Genomic DNA, 16,639 nt, shown 5'->3' on the forward strand with positions numbered 1-16,639 from the left:
ACTGTTTCTATCAACGTCACCATTCCTCTGGCATCTTAATCAAATGTAGAGTGATCTCTGCTCTCCTAATGGCCGTTCTGTAGTCTCACTACGTAGCCCTGTCTGACCTCACACTTGTAATCAGCTCTGCTGCCTCAGCCTCCTAAGTATCCCGCACTCTGCCTGTCTTCCTTATCCCTCCCACTTGTACATGTCCCTAATTTTCTCAGTAGCCTTCTAAAGGACCTTACTATTTTTTGATTGTTTGCTTTCCAGTCCTTTCTGAATGCGAAACCAGATTTGTCTAAAATGTTTTATTTTGTAGCCTCTCTGCTAAAGAATTTGTTAGGCTGCTTGTGACTTCTTTTGGTTTGTTGGTTTGGTTTGGTTTGATTTTTTTTTTTCAGGTGGGGATTGAACGCAGGGCTTTCTGTATGCCAGCAGCCCAGTGCTCTACCAATGACCCACATCCAGATAGGTACTCATTAAGTTCCCCAGGCTGGCCTTGAACTTGTTACTCTTATCTCCCAGCAGCCAGCTAGAAGCTCTTTTGTAGCAGTTTAGGTTTTGTAATACAAAATCCAATTGCTGTGATGACGGAGGGGAAATGTCCTGTTCACGTCTGACAGAACTCTTTGTTCACTTTGTATAATGAAGAGTCAAGCATTCACGAAAGTAGGGAAAGCCTGTGATGTACCTATTTCCTTTCTATTCAAATTCAGAAGTTAGCAGACAAGGCCACTTTGGCTCCTCTGTCCTAGAATATGCATTGTTATATGTGAAGGCACACACCTGTTATAGTGTACATGTATTAAGTGTACATGTCTGTGAAGAAATGCATAGACTGAAAAGCCATCACAGGCAGCTGGATCAAAAAGCTACACTCCGCTGGTGCTGTCTCATGGTGAACTGTCTGCCCCACAGAGATAACAGCTACCCTGTGTGAGACAGTCAGACTAGCTTTATTGTCTTATAGTTTACATAAATGGAATTATACAGAGTATACTCTCTGATGTCCAGCTTTCTTTGTTCATTCTTATTATTTATATGAACAGTAAACAAAGTATATTTATTCAAGCTGCTAGCCAAAGTATCATTGTCTTTGATAGTGTTACTGCTCGGCTATCTCTAGGTGTATCATTCTAAATTTGATGATTGTCTGAATTGGCTTTGTATTTGATATTTAAAGATAAGGATTTTCTTGGCTAGAGAGATGGCTCAGTGGTTAAGAGCAATTGTTTTTCTTATAGAGGACCTGAGTTCAGTTCTCACCACTCACAACCATCTGTAACTCTTGTTCTAAGACACCCTATACCCTCTTCTAGCCAATCTGGCCACCAGGTTTGCATGTGGTACACCTATATACATGTAGACAAAATACTCATGCACATGATATAAAAATAAATAAACTTGGGGCTGGAGAGATGGCTCAGAGGTTAAGAGCATTGCCTGCTCTTCCAAAGGTCCTGAGTTCAGTTCCCAGCAACCACATGGTGGCTCACTACCATCTGTAATGAGGTCTGGTGCCCTCTTCTGGCCTGCAGCATACACACAGTTCAAATATTGTATACATAATAAATAAATAAATATTTATAAATAAATAAACAAACAAACAAATAAACTCATAGGGTTCACTTATTCTCTTTCCAAATTAGCAGTGACACAACCATCTGCTTTTTCCATTGCTTTTTAATTTGCTAAACAAAGACCAGTTTGGTGCCTTTTGTGTTTTGCGATGCTGCTATGGCATGTTTATTTCCTTTCTGCCTTTGCAGACCTGGGCCCTTCATTCTCTCTCCCTGACCATCGACTCCGCCGGTGCACTCTATCACGTCCATGTGGAGCCTACCCTGTCTCTCATCACCATGCTGCTGTTAAATGTGCCTCCAACACATGCCGAAGTTCACCAGAGTCTTGGCCGCTGCTTGAACGCCCTTATTACCACATTAGGCCCAGAGCTACAAGGTATGCAGAGGCCGTTTCCATGGTGTTTTACATGGAGGTACACACATGGAGATAAGTTCACGTCTTAGTCTCTGTGCTTAGCATGTAGCAGGGGCTCGATATGTCTTGTCGGATGAAGTTTTCAGTTCAATCGGCCTGTTGTCTCTCTCCTACCCTGAAAAGATAAAAGTGCCATATTTAGAGAGATTTGTCTTAAAAATACTTGCCTAAATAATTTAAGTGGCAAATATGAAGTACAGTAGCATAAAGAACTCTTCTCTCTGAGAAATAAATAAATCTGAAGACTCAGATAGTTAAACCTCTTCAAATCACATGGAATATGATTATAATGTATGAAAATAACACTCAAATAATACCAGCAATGTTCAGTTGATTGGCAGTGTCTAATTCTACTTTTTACCAAATTTTGCTTTTCATGAATATTTAATAAAACCTGTAAATAGTTTTGAATTCTTCTAACAAACACTTCATTTAGAACAAACTCATTAGGCTGATGAGATGGCTCAGAAAGCAAAGGCACTTCTTGCCACACCCCTGAGTTTGAGCCCCATGATCCGTCTGGTGGGGAGAGAGGACCAGCTGCTCCCCAGGTTGTCCTTTGACCTCCACACACTGACTGTTACATGCTCACCTGCCCACGTAAATACGCAAAAAAAGAGTCATTTTTTAAAAAGGTTTAAGAATAAGATAATCTATCAGTACTATCTTACTATTCTTCATCTGCCGTGTGTGTGTGTGTGTGTGTGTGTGTGTGTGTGTGTGTGTGTCATACAAAGGCCTCCCACATTCTAAGCATATGCTTAGCCATTGACCCATGTCCCAGTCCATGTTTCTGCTTTTGAGGTAGAAATTTGATTTGACAAATCTATGAAGTAATTTTAATGAATTTTAAAGTCTTATATATGTTTAAAGACTAATAGTTTTATAGGCCAGTAATTATTTTAAAAAAAAAAAAAGCTCTGGCTTTTAATAACGTCAGCTTTTGGCTTTTACTGATTTCAGGTAACAATACTTCCATGTCTACCTTAAGGACTTCCTGTCTGCTGGGTTGCGCAGTGATGCAAGATAACCCAGGCTGCCTGGTCCAGGCTCAGGCCATCTCTTGCCTTCAGCAGCTTCACATGTTTGCTCCACGGCATGTCAACTTGTCTAGCCTGGTCAGCTGCCTCTGTGTGAGTATGAAACGAGTTCCTAGTTTGTGAGGCTTGAATTTATTCCAATTTGATTATTTTCTAGACTGTGTAAAAAATATGCTATACATATGGCTGTTAGTTTTAGAAAAAGGAAGGGCCACTTTCATGTATCTGCCTCTAAGCCTGACATACATGGGTTCACTTTTCTGCTATTGGTGTTGAACATAAGTCCTGGAATATTCATTCGTGAATGGGGACACTTACCGCGAGTGTTTGTGTGGCCTCTGCTGCTCTGAGCACATCACAGTTCTGTCTCAGAGCGGTGACGGAGTTCGGAGATGGCAGAGTGGGTGAGAGTGCTTGCTCTGTGAGTGTGAGCACATGAGTTGAGCTCACCGCACCCACATGCAAGCTCAGCTGCAACTCTGGCATAGAGACAGGTAGGTCCTGGGAGCTCACAGGCCAACCAGTGCCACTGAAATATCAAACCCTAGGCTCAGTGAGGCTCAAGGGAGTAAATGCGGTAGAGCGTCATAGAGTAGGACACTGGAAGCTGTGTGATGACCTACAGCCTTCCATACAGTCCCACACACACATACACAGAGAATGAGAATGAGAAAATAAAATACCTTTCTGTAACATTTATATGTAACACATCAATATCTGGGTCTTTATCTAACAAATGCAGAAAAATAAAGCCAGCCAACCAGAAGTTCTGATCAAGTGGTTCATTAACCGTCTTCACTTTTATGATTTTCTTTTGGCATAGCCAGTGTCCATCTAAACTTGCCTCAAAAATTGAGCTCCAGGATATCAATAAATATGGTCCAACACAAAATTGCAAGCCTACCTAAAATGTTATTTGTAGGTTCTTTTTGTTGTTGGAAGGGCGTTGTTTTTGTTGTTTTGTTTCTATCTTGACTGTGTAGTTCCAAGCATGGATGTCGTAGGCGGTGTGTCACGGCGTCAGCTTTCATTTCAAAGCTTGAGGCAAAGTATGTAGTATTTCAGAGCTTAAAAGATGCACCTAAAACTCTGTTAGATTATCCCATCTTTTGTAAAATGATATGTGTATGATTAAAGCAAGTCTTTAAAGGATAGTCTGAGAACCACAGCATCAAGCCATTTACTAAATTTAGTCATGGCTTAGTTTGCTCTCCTCTCTCCTGAATTCCTTGCCCAATTGCTATCTTCATTATTTATTACTGTCCTGGTAAGCTTTATGGCCTGATCATAGGCATACTTTTGTCACTCCCTAGTCTTCCATACCCTCTTCCAGGCTTGGCCATGTCATTTGTTAAATCAAGGATTACACAGATGCTGATATAGTGAGACATGGACTACACATTGAAATAGCATTGGCATGTCTGAAGCAATGCATAATATTAATTATTGATGCTAATTGTCATATAAAACTTTAAAAAGATAATATGACTAGCAATGATATGATATGAATCTGTTGTGTGCTGGGAACAGCAAGGGAAAAGATTTTTATCTTCACTATTCAAAAGCAAGTTCTCCCAAGATATTAATTTCTACATGCAAGGAATTTTTTCAGACTTGTTATTGAAAAAAGTATTTTATTTATTGCAAGTTGATCTGACATTAAGGAAATGGTAGTGCTTCTGTATTTAAATGAAGATTAAGCCCCTGCCTGATACGTGAACTCTTTTACTGAAGTTTACTAAGAAGCAGAATAAGATTACCACCCACTAATCCATGATGACTGAGGCCTCATCAGGGTTATTACCTTTTTCCTTTCTCATGCCAAAAAAAAAAAGCTACGTGGCCAGCAGTGGTGGCACACGCCTTTAATTCCAGCACTTGAGAGGCAGAGGCAAGTGGATTTCTGTGAGTTCGAGGCCAGCCTGGTCTACAAGAGCTAGTTCCAGGACAGACTCCAAACCTACAGAGAAACCCTGTCTTGAAAAACTAAAAAGAGGACTGGAGAGATGGCTCAGTGGTTAAGAGTATTGCCTGCTCTTCTGAAGGTCCTGAGTTCAGTTCCCAGCAACCACATGGTGGCTCTCAACCATCTGTAATGAGATCTGGTACCCTCTTCTGAAGTGCAGACATACATGCAGACAGAATGCTGAGAATACTGTGTACATAATAAATAAATAGATTTAAAAAAAAAGAAAAACTAAAAAGGAAAAAAAAGTTACATATGGAAAACAGTCTGCTACATTTAAAATAGGAATCATATTTTAAAATGGCTTTCATTATGTTATATTAAAGTAATAATTTGATTAGCAATTTATTCTAAATTTATAGATTGAATTTATTATATTTTACAGTATTTCCCTAAATAAAGAAATTGTATGACATCATTGGGCAGGAGTCATACACTAAAGGATCCCTGCTAACTACACGCTGTCTCTCTTCTGTCTGAACTTGGACTTGGCGACACTAGCGCTTCTGAGCACTGTGCTGAGGTGAACTGTGTAAGCGCAGTCCAGCTTGCTCCTCCCACACGTCTCCTGGGCCTGCTTTGGCTCTGAGGCATAGGAGCTTCAGGGAGAGCCTTATTAGTAAAGTGGGCATTCATCCAGTCCTTGCCTGGTTCATATCTTTACATCTGGAATTTGTAATTCATCTATTTTCAAGATCTTAGCTCAACTCTTACCAAGTTAGAAAATAAAATGTTTGTGGCCTCGTTTTTAGACTGACGCTAAGCCATTTGAAGGGTAGCTCAGCCTTTCTATTTGAACGCTTAGCTGATGTTGTCATAGTCGTCCTAATACTTATCTTTTGATTTTGTCATGACTGGTCTGTCATTTGTTTTTTGTGCAGGAGATCTTGTTGGATAATTCTGTGTTGGTAGGTCCCTGACCCCTGACCCCTGACCTTGTTGAGATTTGCAGTGCTGTTTTTCATATTGTTTTGGTTGCAGATGTTTTCCCTGCATTTCTGTGTTAACCATTAATGCACAAGCCAGTATGCATAGCATGTTTCTTGGTGTTTATTTAATATTCGTGTCAACAAATCCTTCCTAACCTTCTGCAGCTGGTACACTTGCTCCTTGCACTAAATTTTGCAATATTTTATTTAACATATTCATTTCATAAAGAAATTATAATTATGGTTTGATTTGATGTCTGTGTTTTGCCTGCTTCGTTTGCCTGCCGTAACCCAGCCTACATTTCTTTTCCCAGTTGACATGCTGGAGAATGACATAGAGATGTGAAGCCTCTCCTTTGCTCTGTGTGATCGCCCCCAACTTCTTTTATGAAACACATGAAGAGTATTTCTCAGCATGCTTTATTTTTTAAAGGATTGTTTATTTGATGAATGCTGCACCTTCCTTGTGTTACATGCTCGTAAAATTCCAATCAAAATAACTAATATATTATTTATTTTTACTTAAATTTTCATATACAGTACTGTTTCTAATCATTGGCGTTAACTACGACAATAATCTGGGGCACGAGTAGACTTGCTCTTTGTGTTTTAACTTCTGTGTGGTTCTGTATAGTAGTTCTAACAAGAGAAGCCTTAAACCTGACTGTGGTGGCATTACCTTGAGGAATCTGTGTTTCACTGATGACTACCTAATACCTTTGGCTTATAAACTTAGAACCGGGCCTTCTCTGCATGTGTTCCTATACAGCGGACAGAACCTGCCACCACCCGTCTTGTTTTCCTCTGAATTTAGGCTCACTTTCTGCAGCAAATCCACCCACTTCAGTCCTGTTTTCCTGCATACACCACATCACCAGGTCTCTGTCATAGCTGTGCCATGTTTGTCGAGTTTTCACGTGAAAATCACTGTGTCAGTGCGCAGTGAACTGAAGTGAAGCTCTGCAGAAAACACACGTGAGGCTCTGGGTCCAGCCTTCCGCTCCTCCGGACATAAGTTATTGTAGGGAAAAATACATTTTATGTTACTCAGGAGAGCCTTAAGTCAGCCTTTGTCTCCAGGATTGGGGTTTTAAGTAGAGGCTGAGACAGGAAAATTGTGAGTTTAAGGCCAGCCTGGGCTGCATGGCAAATTCCCACTCAAAAGAAAAAAAAAAAAAAAACTAGCCCAGCAGTGGTGGCACATATCTTTAATCGCAGCACTTGGGAAGCAGACACAGACAGGTATCTGTGAGTTTGAGGCCAACCTGATCTACAGAGTGAGTTCCAGGACAGCCAAGGCCACACAAAGGAACTCTGTCTCAAAAGAAAAAAACAGAAAAAAAGAAAGAAATTTGTATCCAGAAACTTCTGACTTACAATTGATTATTTGAAGTACACTGCCAAGCTTATCATTTGCTACAGAGAAATATATATAGCTGCTGCCAAACCCATTGTGATTTTCATATGTTATCTGTATACATATGTTACAAGTATGTAGACATGTATGTAAAAGTTGCTGTTCTTTGGTGTTACTAAAGCATTTTTTCTGAGAGACTGGAGTACTGGCTGCTCTTCCAGGGGACCTGAGTTCAATTCCCAGCACCCACATTGCAGCTCACAGCTGTCTGTAATTGCAGTTCCAGGAGATCCAGCACCCTCACACAGGCAAAACACCAGTGCACACACAATAAAAAGAAATAGGTCGTTTTTAAATTTTTTTAATTTAAATATTGTTTCTGATCAATTTTCCTGAGTGAAATTTATTTGAAAATGCACTTTCTCTGTGATACTGTTGTGAGGAGCCACACCTGTCAATCACTGAGTCTCGAGTGTCCCTGTTTGTGGGTCCGGTGGCAAGCACTTGGCATGTTACTCTATGTTAACTCGGCAGTAGTTCTGTGGAAGTAAGATCCAGAGAGGCTAAATAGCTTGCCCAGGCCACACAGTGAGCAAGTGATAGGTGGAGGGTTCATACTGAGGCTTCCTGACTCCAGAGCTTCCAGCTGAACCCATGCACTGTTTTGCCTATGTCACTGTGAATGTGTTCACTTCATAGGGAGCCATAAGCATAATTGCATGAATACAATGTGTAAGTCCTTCCCATTGTGTTTCTTTTATCTCAAAACTATTTTTATCTTTGCCTTCTAAGTTTGTCATAGCTGTTGCTTGGGTGTGTGTGTGTGTGTGTATGTGTGTGTGTGTGTACTGAATAATTTAGTATGTGTATTATTCTGAATACTCATATTCAATGTGTATTGAGCTGTTTTGAGTTGTAATTGTGTATTCTAGAACAGTTGAAAAAGTTTCACTGTATTTGATAAATTGTGTCCAGCCCACTAATAAGCTAAAAAGAATCAGAAAGTCCAGTGAATATGTACTGAGTGCCACCAAGAGTCTTAGCTTTCATTCCCCACATCTCATCTTTCAGGTGAATCTTTGTAGCCCCTACCTGTTGCTGAGAAGAGCGGTGCTGGCTTGTTTGCGGCAGCTGGTGCAGAGGGAAGCAGCTGAAGTTTCAGAGCATGCGGTCCTGCTGGCCAGGGACAGCAGGGACCTGGCTGCAGGTGATTCTTTTCTTCAGTAATAAGGATTTCCATGTATACATGAATTTTCAAGTGATGAGTGTCTTAGGGTTTCTCTTACTGTGAAGAGACACCATGAGCATGGCAACTCTTATAAAGGAAAACATTTAATTGGGGTGGCTTGATTACAGTTCAGAGGTTTAGTCCATTAGCATCATTAAGGGGAGCGTGGCAGCGTGCAGGCAGACTTGGTGCTGAAGAAGTAGCTGAGAGTACTACATTTTGCAGGCAACAGAAAGTGGTGTGAGACACTGGGCGGTGTCTTGAGCATTTGTGAGACCTCGAAGCCCACCTTTAGTGATAGTAGCACAGTTCCTCCAACAAAACCACACCTGCTCTAACAAGGTCATACTCCTAATAGTGCCACTCCCTTTGGGGAAACAATTTCTTTCAGACCACCACAACTTGTAAAGGCTGGGCAGCGGTGGCGCACACCTTTAATCCCAGCACTCGGGAGGCAGAGGCGGGTGGATCTCTGAATTTGAGGCCAGCACTGTCTACAGAGTGAGCTCCTGGACAGCCAGGGGTATACAGAGAAACCCTGTCTTAAAAAATAAAAACAAAACCACAATAAAGTATATGTAAAGCTTAATGCGTAGGGAGTTTGAAACCCGCTGCAAAAGTAACCCCTTACAGTTACCATTTCACCTCGTGACAACAGCGGCTTAGACCAGTGATTCTCAAATTGCGGCTAACCAGCAGTGTCTCCCTCATGTGAGAACTTGTTAGAAATACCTATTAGTTCTTAGCGGGGTGGTGGTGGTGCACACCTTTAATCCCATCTGGAAGGCAGAGGCAGGCAGATCTCTGTGAGTTCGAGGCCAGTCTGGTCTACAAGAGCTAGCTCCAAGACAGGCTCCAATGCTATAGAGGAACCCTGTCTCAATCAACAAAAAGGAAAAAAAGAAAGGGGGGGGGGAGAAAAGAAAAAAAATACCTTTTAGTTCTTACCCCAGCTCTGGACTTGAAATCTGGGAGTCAGAGCCCGGCGAGCTGTGTCTCTGTGAGCTGTGTCTCTGTGAGCTGTGTTTCTGTGAGCTGTGTCTCTGTGAGCTGTGTTTCTGTGAGCTGTTTTGCAGTCCTTCATTGATAGCTCAAGGATCCTGACTGACCTCAGGGGTTGTTCACAGCAGCAGGATGTCTGAGCAAAAGGCAATTGCCACCAAGCCTGATGACCTGAATGTGGTCTCAGAACTCATACAGTGGAAGGGAAAACTGAGTCCCGCACATTGTCCTTTGCCACACATGCACAGTTGTGCCTAAACAGCACTAAGTAGACAAACATTTAAAGAATTGATAAATGAAATTAGTCCCCAAATAATTTTTCATACATGCTTGCCTTCCACCAAAACAACGCTTTAATAAAATGGAGATGAATCCTGCTATACGTTAAAAGATTTTTTTGTCCCTTCTTCATTGTAAAGCAGAATTTAATATTGTTTAGTAAAATTTGTTGGTTTTCTTCTTTATTTATGCGCAGCAAATGCTCTTAACTATAGAGCCATTTCTATAACCTCAGTAACATTTAAATATATGTCCAGTTTTATTTTGTGCATTGCTAAGAATTGAACCTAGCACCTCAGGCATTCTGGACAAGTGCTCTGTCACTGAGTCACATTCCTGACCCATATCCCTCCATTTTAGAACTGATAAAAGTAACTCAAACTCAATATAATTTTAACTGTAAGTAATAATGTTATCATATTCTTGTATGTATATTTCCAAAAATACTGTCATACATTTCAAAAGTCACAGCTTTTGCAAAGCTTCCCAGCTAAAACTTTCAGGTCTGTAATGTGTTTATCAAAGCCTCTCCTGATTATTCTGTTAGTACATTGAAATGTTTGTGCTGGGTGACGGTGGGTCTGGAAGGAATTAGGGGGACGAGTGGAAGGGCAAATATGAATCAAAATTGTTGCATGCATGTGTGCTGGCTTTTACACGTTAGCTTGACACAAGCTAAAGTCACCTGAGAGGAGAGAACCTCAATTGAGAAATTGGCTCTATAAGATCAGGCAGTAGGCAAACCTATAGAACATTTTCTTAATTGGTGATTGATTGGAGTGGGGGTATCCACCCATTGTGGTGGTACCATCTCTGAGCTCATGGTCCTGACTGCTATAAAAAGTCAGACTGAGCTAGCCAGTGAGCAGCACCTCTCCATGGCCTCTGCATCAGCTCCTGCCTCCAGGATCCTGCCCTGTTTGAGTTCCTGTCCTGACTTCCTTTGTTGAGGAACAGTGATATGGAAGTGTGAGCCAGATAAACCCTTTCCTCCCCAAGTTGCTTTGGTCATGGTGTTTCATCACAGCAACAGTGACCCTAACTAGGACAGCATGTGGGAAATTCTTACAAGTTAATAAAAATAGTACGTTTTGGAAAAACTCTGCTGACTTAGGTTACTCAACATGACTGTTGAGTTGTATTAACATCAGATCTTTCCCCAAAGGAACTTTTTAGTTTTTATTTACAACCAAAATTGTCCGTATCTATTGCTTTAGCTTTTGCTGGTGTAAACATGTTCTTAGTAGTATTAAGTTATGTGCGCACACACGCATATACATACAAACATACACAGAGAAGTGGAAGAGGGAGTAGTTAGGAAGGCAATTTGTTGTTGTTGTTGTTGTTCGAGGCAGAATTTCTCCCTATAACAGCCCTAACTGTCTGGGAACTCGCTCTGTAGACCAAGCTGGCCTTGAACCTCAAGTGCTCGAATTAAAAGCATGCACCATTACTACACACACACCCCAGGGGGGCAATTTTCTGTATTTTTTTAAAAGGATGTATTTATTATGTTTTATTTTGTGTGTTTGCAAGTGAGAGAGAACATCAGCTGCTGAGCAAATGCGCGTCCTCGGCGAGAGCAGCCAGCGCCCTTACCCTCCAAGCCGCTCTCCATCTCCAGAGCCTTCATTTCTCTTTACATTTTTTTAAAAATGCTTTTTGGCCAGGAAAAAATAAAATACTGCATTAGCTATGTGAGTAAAATTACAGTGGGAAACTCATTTTCTTATTCCTTTAAAAATTTTTAATGCTTGGTGCTGGAGAGATGTCCAGCAGTTCAGAGTGCTTGTTCTTACAGAGGATCCAAGTTCAGTTCCCAGCACTCACATGGTGACACACAACCATCCATGACTCCAGTCAATGGATCCAATGCTCCCTTCCTGCCCCTACAAGCCCCAGGCACGCATATAGTGCATACATAGACATGCAGACAAAACACTCATACATATAATATAAATCTAAAAAATTTCTAAATAAAAATTTAATATTTAAAACTAATTGAAAAGTTAAAAGAACCATGCAGTGAATACATAATTGGCCTTATCTAATATCTTTATGATGCTCACTGTATATGTGTCTCCATCCATATTTACAACACTGATTTTTGTCATGTCATTTCAAAGCAGGCTGTAGGCCTCACAGTTAAGTCTACATCCTTCACCTTGCATTCCCAAGAAGGGCATTGTCTTCCACGCAAGACCCTATTTTCCAACCCAAGAAAATCAACAGTGATTTAGTACTATCATGAATTTATAGTCCCAAAGCCCCAGTCTGTGACTGTCTTTATTCAACATTAGTTAGTATATCTTCTTATGCTAATCTGAAATATCCCTACTGCTCCCTTTTGATCTTTAAAAGATAATTCTACTTTTAGAATGTAAGTGATTTCATAAATGCTAAGCTGAGCTAAATCTTCAAGAGAAACTCTACTGGTTTTTGACTTTTTCAGAATTAAAGAAGTAAATGAAAGATTGAAGCTGTTTTTCTCCTTTGAGTTGCTGTGTTACTCTTTGGTGGGAATATTGTATAATGATGTATATTAATTCAAAGGTTGAACCCTATTCACCAATAAGTAGTTGTTTTCTGTTTAATGTGTTTAAAAAAAAATTAAGGAACTAGCAGGGTGGTTCAGTAGGGATAGGCTCTTGCCGCTAAACTTATGGCCCGAGTTCAGTTCCTGGAACCCACACTTGTCATCTGACCTCCACACGTGCATGATGCACACACAACCACTAATTAACTAATTAATTAGATGTGATTTTTTAACTATTTAGATCCTTTAACTGGATTTGGTGATACAGTCCTGTAATTTGCCTACTCGGGAGACTGAGGCAGGAGGATCTCAAGTTCAAAACTTAACCTGGATTCATTCCCCAGTCGCACTCAACAAATCAGAGCCTGTATACTAGAACAAGGAAACTTATTGATCGTGTTTACTGGTTTGAATTTAACTTTAAACCAAAAAATAAAAGAATTCTAATCAATAATAGATAAAATATGTGTATGCATTCTGAATTGCTACATTGATCATTAATTAGATAATATTTACTTAATTAAGATGACATTAACAACTTTAAAATTTTTTCATTGCACTTATATGTGGGTTTGTACACGTGTGAAAGTCAGGTGTTCTCTCAATTCACAGATAGTCAAGTGGTTCTCTCATTTCCTTCATGTGGGTTCCAGGGTCGTCACACTTATCAGCAAGGATCTCTATCCACTGAATTGTCTGGGTGGCCTTATATCATTAGCTCTTAAAAGAGTTAATAAAGTTTCTTTTTTTTTTTTAACGACTATGCAGGATTGTAAGTAACACCAGAGGTCGACTGTGAATTAGTTTCAACTTCAGTAGATTAAGCACAATGTCTAGGCTAATCTTTGAAGTACATTGATAGGTTGTATTTAGTAACCGCTGAACTTGTGTGCTTCCCAAATGACAGTTCTGTCTTCTGTGTTACTTAGATCATCGGTTTTCTTCTTGGCAGATGCTAACATCAAAGAAGTGGGCCTTGAAGGGGCGCTGCTGGCCTTACTAGATAAAGAAACAGACAAAAGCTTATGCCAGGATATCAGAGAGACTTTACATCACATGCTGACCTCTATGGCAGTGGAGAAGCTCTCCTTTTGGTTAAAACTTTGTAGAGATGTGCTTGCTGCATCAGCTGGTGAGTACTGGGAATTGCTAATTACAGCAGTAAAATCAGAAGAAGAAGCCTAGTTGGAAATGGTCTGCCATTGACAACTGTTTCACTTCTCTGTTTAAGTACTGTGTGGTCATTGCTTTCTTCAAATGCCGTATCTTATTAGAGTTCTCTTGAATTTCCACAACATAAATATAATGATTAGCTTGTTTTTTTCTTCTTTTGTCTTAAATAATTTTTTTCTGTAATAATTTTTTTGTCTTTTTGAAAAAAGATTTATTTTTGTATGTGACTGCGTAGGGATTTGTGCATGTGTGGGTGTAATGCTCTCAGAGTCCAGAAAAAGGCATTGGGTCCCCTAGAGCTGGGGTTGCAGGTGATAGTGAGTTTGGGTGTTGGGAACCATTTTTTTTTTTTTAAACCAAGTCTTACTATGTAGGCTAGTCTCACAGGCATCTGCCTGGTTTTGTCTCCCAAATGCTGGAATGAAGGTTGTGTACCACCACACTTGGCTTTTTGTTTTTGTTTTTGTTCTTTTTGTTTTGGTTTGGTTTGGCTTGATTTGGTTTGGTTTTGGTTTATTTTATTTTGCTTTTAGAGACAAGGTTTCTCTGTGTTCCAAACAGCCTTGATTGCAGGAACTGACTTTGTCAAGCAGGCTGACCTCAAAATCAGAGCTCCCAGGCCTCTGCCTCCCAAGTGCTGGGCTAAAGGTATTCTCCCCCAGGCTGCAGAGATGACTCAGAGGTTAAGAGCACTGACTGCTCTTCCAGAGGTCTTGAGTACAATTCCCAAGGTGGCTCACAACCATCTATAATGAGATCTGTTGTCAAGGCATATATGCAGACAGAACACTGTGTATATAATAAATAAATAAATTTTTTAAAAAAAAGGTATTCACCACCATGCCTGGCAGCTTTTTTTGCTTTTTGACCAGAATTCCTGTTCCACAGGCAGGCCTTAATCTGTGTGACTCTTGAGCTCCTCACCTGCCTCCACCTCCGGCAGATGGGGCTCTAGGAATGCACCGCCATCAGGGCAGGAAGCATGACAGTGTGCAGGCATACAGGGTGCTGGAGAGGGAGATGAGGGTTCTACATCTTGATCCACAGACAGCAGAAGGAGACTGTGTGTCACGCTGGGTGTAGCTTGAGCATAGGAGACCTCAAAGCTGGCCCCACAGTGACACAATTCTTCCAACAAGATCACAAGAAGACCACGTTTCCTAATAGTGCCCCTCTCTATGGGCCTATGGGGGCTATTTTCTTTCAAACCACCACATAGTTATATCATTTCTTTGCATATATTATAAATTATTGAGAGATTGCTACATGTCATCATAATAGAAGAGTTACCATAGTTCACATTTTGTGATTCTGTGAGGCCTTGTGCTGTGTAATGATTCGACAGTACCAACACCCAATTACTGTTTTTTGTTTTGTTTTGATTCTTTATTCTTTGGGTGCCCACCACCCAGCTTCCAAATAAATCACATGGAGTCTTATTCTGTCTTTATTCTTTCTTATAAATGACTTAGGTTGGCTTGTTTCTAATCGTTTTTTGTTTGGTTGGTTGGTTTGGTTTTTTGAGACAGGTTTTTCTCTGTGTAACAGCCCTGACTGTCCTAGAACTAGCTCTTGTAGACCAGGCTGGCCTCTAACTCACAAAGAACCACCTGGGTCTGCCTCCTGAGTACTGGGATTAAAGGCAGGCGCCACCACCACCCTTCTCTAGTCAGCTTTTCTTAAATTAGCTCATCTACCTTTTGCCTCTGGACTTTTACCTTTTTCTGCTCTATATTCTCTTACTCCATGTCTGCCTTACTGGGTGGTGGGGTGACTGGGTGGTGGGGTGACTGGCCCCACGTGTCCTCCTCCTTTTCTTGCTCCTCTATCTCTCTTCCCAGATTTCTCCTCCTGTTTATTCTCTTTACCTGTCAGCCCTGCCTATTCTTTCTTCTGCCTCGCTATTGGCTGTTCAGCTCTTTTTTAGGCCAATCAGGTGTTTCAGATATGTTCCACAGCATAAAAGAATGTAACACATCTTTAGCTAACATTGCACAACACTCAGTAGTTGACATTTTGAACAGTCTGCTCTCTCCACAGTTAATTATGATATTTTCAAATGGTGTTAGATCTGTATTAGTCAAGAGTAACAGGATTTGCAGAATGATCCTGTCTATGTGTATATATAGAAAGGAGATTTACTAGAATGGCTTGCAGACTGTGGTACACCTAATCCAACAATGGGAACCTACTAATCGATAGTTCAAGAATCCAGTAGTTGTTCAGTTTGCGAGGCTGGATGTCTCAGCTGATCTACAGTGTATGCCAGAATCCCAAAGAAGTAGGCTTTGATGCCACTGAAGTAGCCGACGTGCTAGAAAGGTGAGAGCCAGCAGGCAAAGAGCTGCAGCTTCCTCCTTCCGTGTCCTCACACAGGCTGCTAGCAGGTGTCGCCCAGAGTAGATCTCGATTAAAGGCTTGTCCTCCTACCTCAAAGATCTGGATTAGAAGTGATAGTCATTCTTCAAATTAACCGGAAATCCCTCACAGGTGTGTCTCCCATTGTTGGGTTTTAGTTGATTCAAGATGTAGTCAAGTTTACACCCAAGAATAGCATCACAGATGCCCAATGTGGGCTGCATGCCTGTGATCCCATCCCGTGGAGATACTGGCCGAAGGATATGGACTTCAAAGCCAGTCAATCTCAACTGCATAATGTGTTTGGGACCAGATAGTCTACCTGAAACACAAACAAAGCTGGGATGACGGCGCATGCCTGTAATCGCAGGTCTGGGGAGAAGGAGGCAGGAAGATCAGAAATTAAATGTCATCCTTAGCCACATAGCAAGTTTGAGGCCAGCCTGGGATGCATGAGAGACCCTGTCTCAAAAAAAATTAAATTAAATTTAAAAATAAAATTAAAGAATTCAATAAATATTGAAAACCATGTTATTTAAGTAATGTCTTAGCTTAATAAAAAAATGTGTGTTTGAGGTCTTAAACTGTGTCTCCTTAATTTAAGTGAAAATGAGAAGAGAAAAAAAATTTCATTGTCAAAATGATTTTTTTTTATATGCATTAGTGTTTTACCAGCATGTGTGTCTGTGTGAGGATGTCAGATCCCCTAGAACTGGAGTTACGGTTTAAGCTGCCACGTGGTTGCTGGGAATTGAATTCAGAACCTCTCTGGAAGAGCCGGTGTTCTT

The 16,639-nt window shown here is 40.7% G+C and overlaps 1 protein-coding gene across 9 annotated transcripts in view; it reads left to right on the forward strand.

The window, feature by feature from the left end:
- Heatr5a (HEAT repeat containing 5A) overlaps positions 1–16,639 on the forward strand; it is a 106,809-nt gene that overhangs the window by 60,054 nt on the left and 30,116 nt on the right. For 7 of the 9 annotated variants that reach the window (XM_085697662.2, XM_085697658.2, XM_085697666.2 and 4 more), the window contains 5 exons: positions 1,755–1,944; positions 2,947–3,116; positions 5,871–5,897; positions 8,347–8,482; positions 13,273–13,452. In XM_085697662.2, coding sequence (XP_085553788.1) covers positions 1,755–1,944; positions 2,947–3,116; positions 5,871–5,897; positions 8,347–8,482; positions 13,273–13,452 — 703 coding nt within the window. The remainder of the gene's footprint in view (positions 1–1,754; positions 1,945–2,946; positions 3,117–5,870; positions 5,898–8,346; positions 8,483–13,272; positions 13,453–16,639) is intronic. The other 2 variants (XM_087911803.1, XM_048415388.3) reach the window with 1 other exon arrangement.

The sequence above is a fragment of the Myodes glareolus genome, chromosome 11, assembly GCF_982192425.1.
Source record: "Myodes glareolus chromosome 11, mMyoGla1.1, whole genome shotgun sequence".
Lineage (NCBI taxonomy): Eukaryota > Metazoa > Chordata > Mammalia > Rodentia > Cricetidae > Myodes > Myodes glareolus.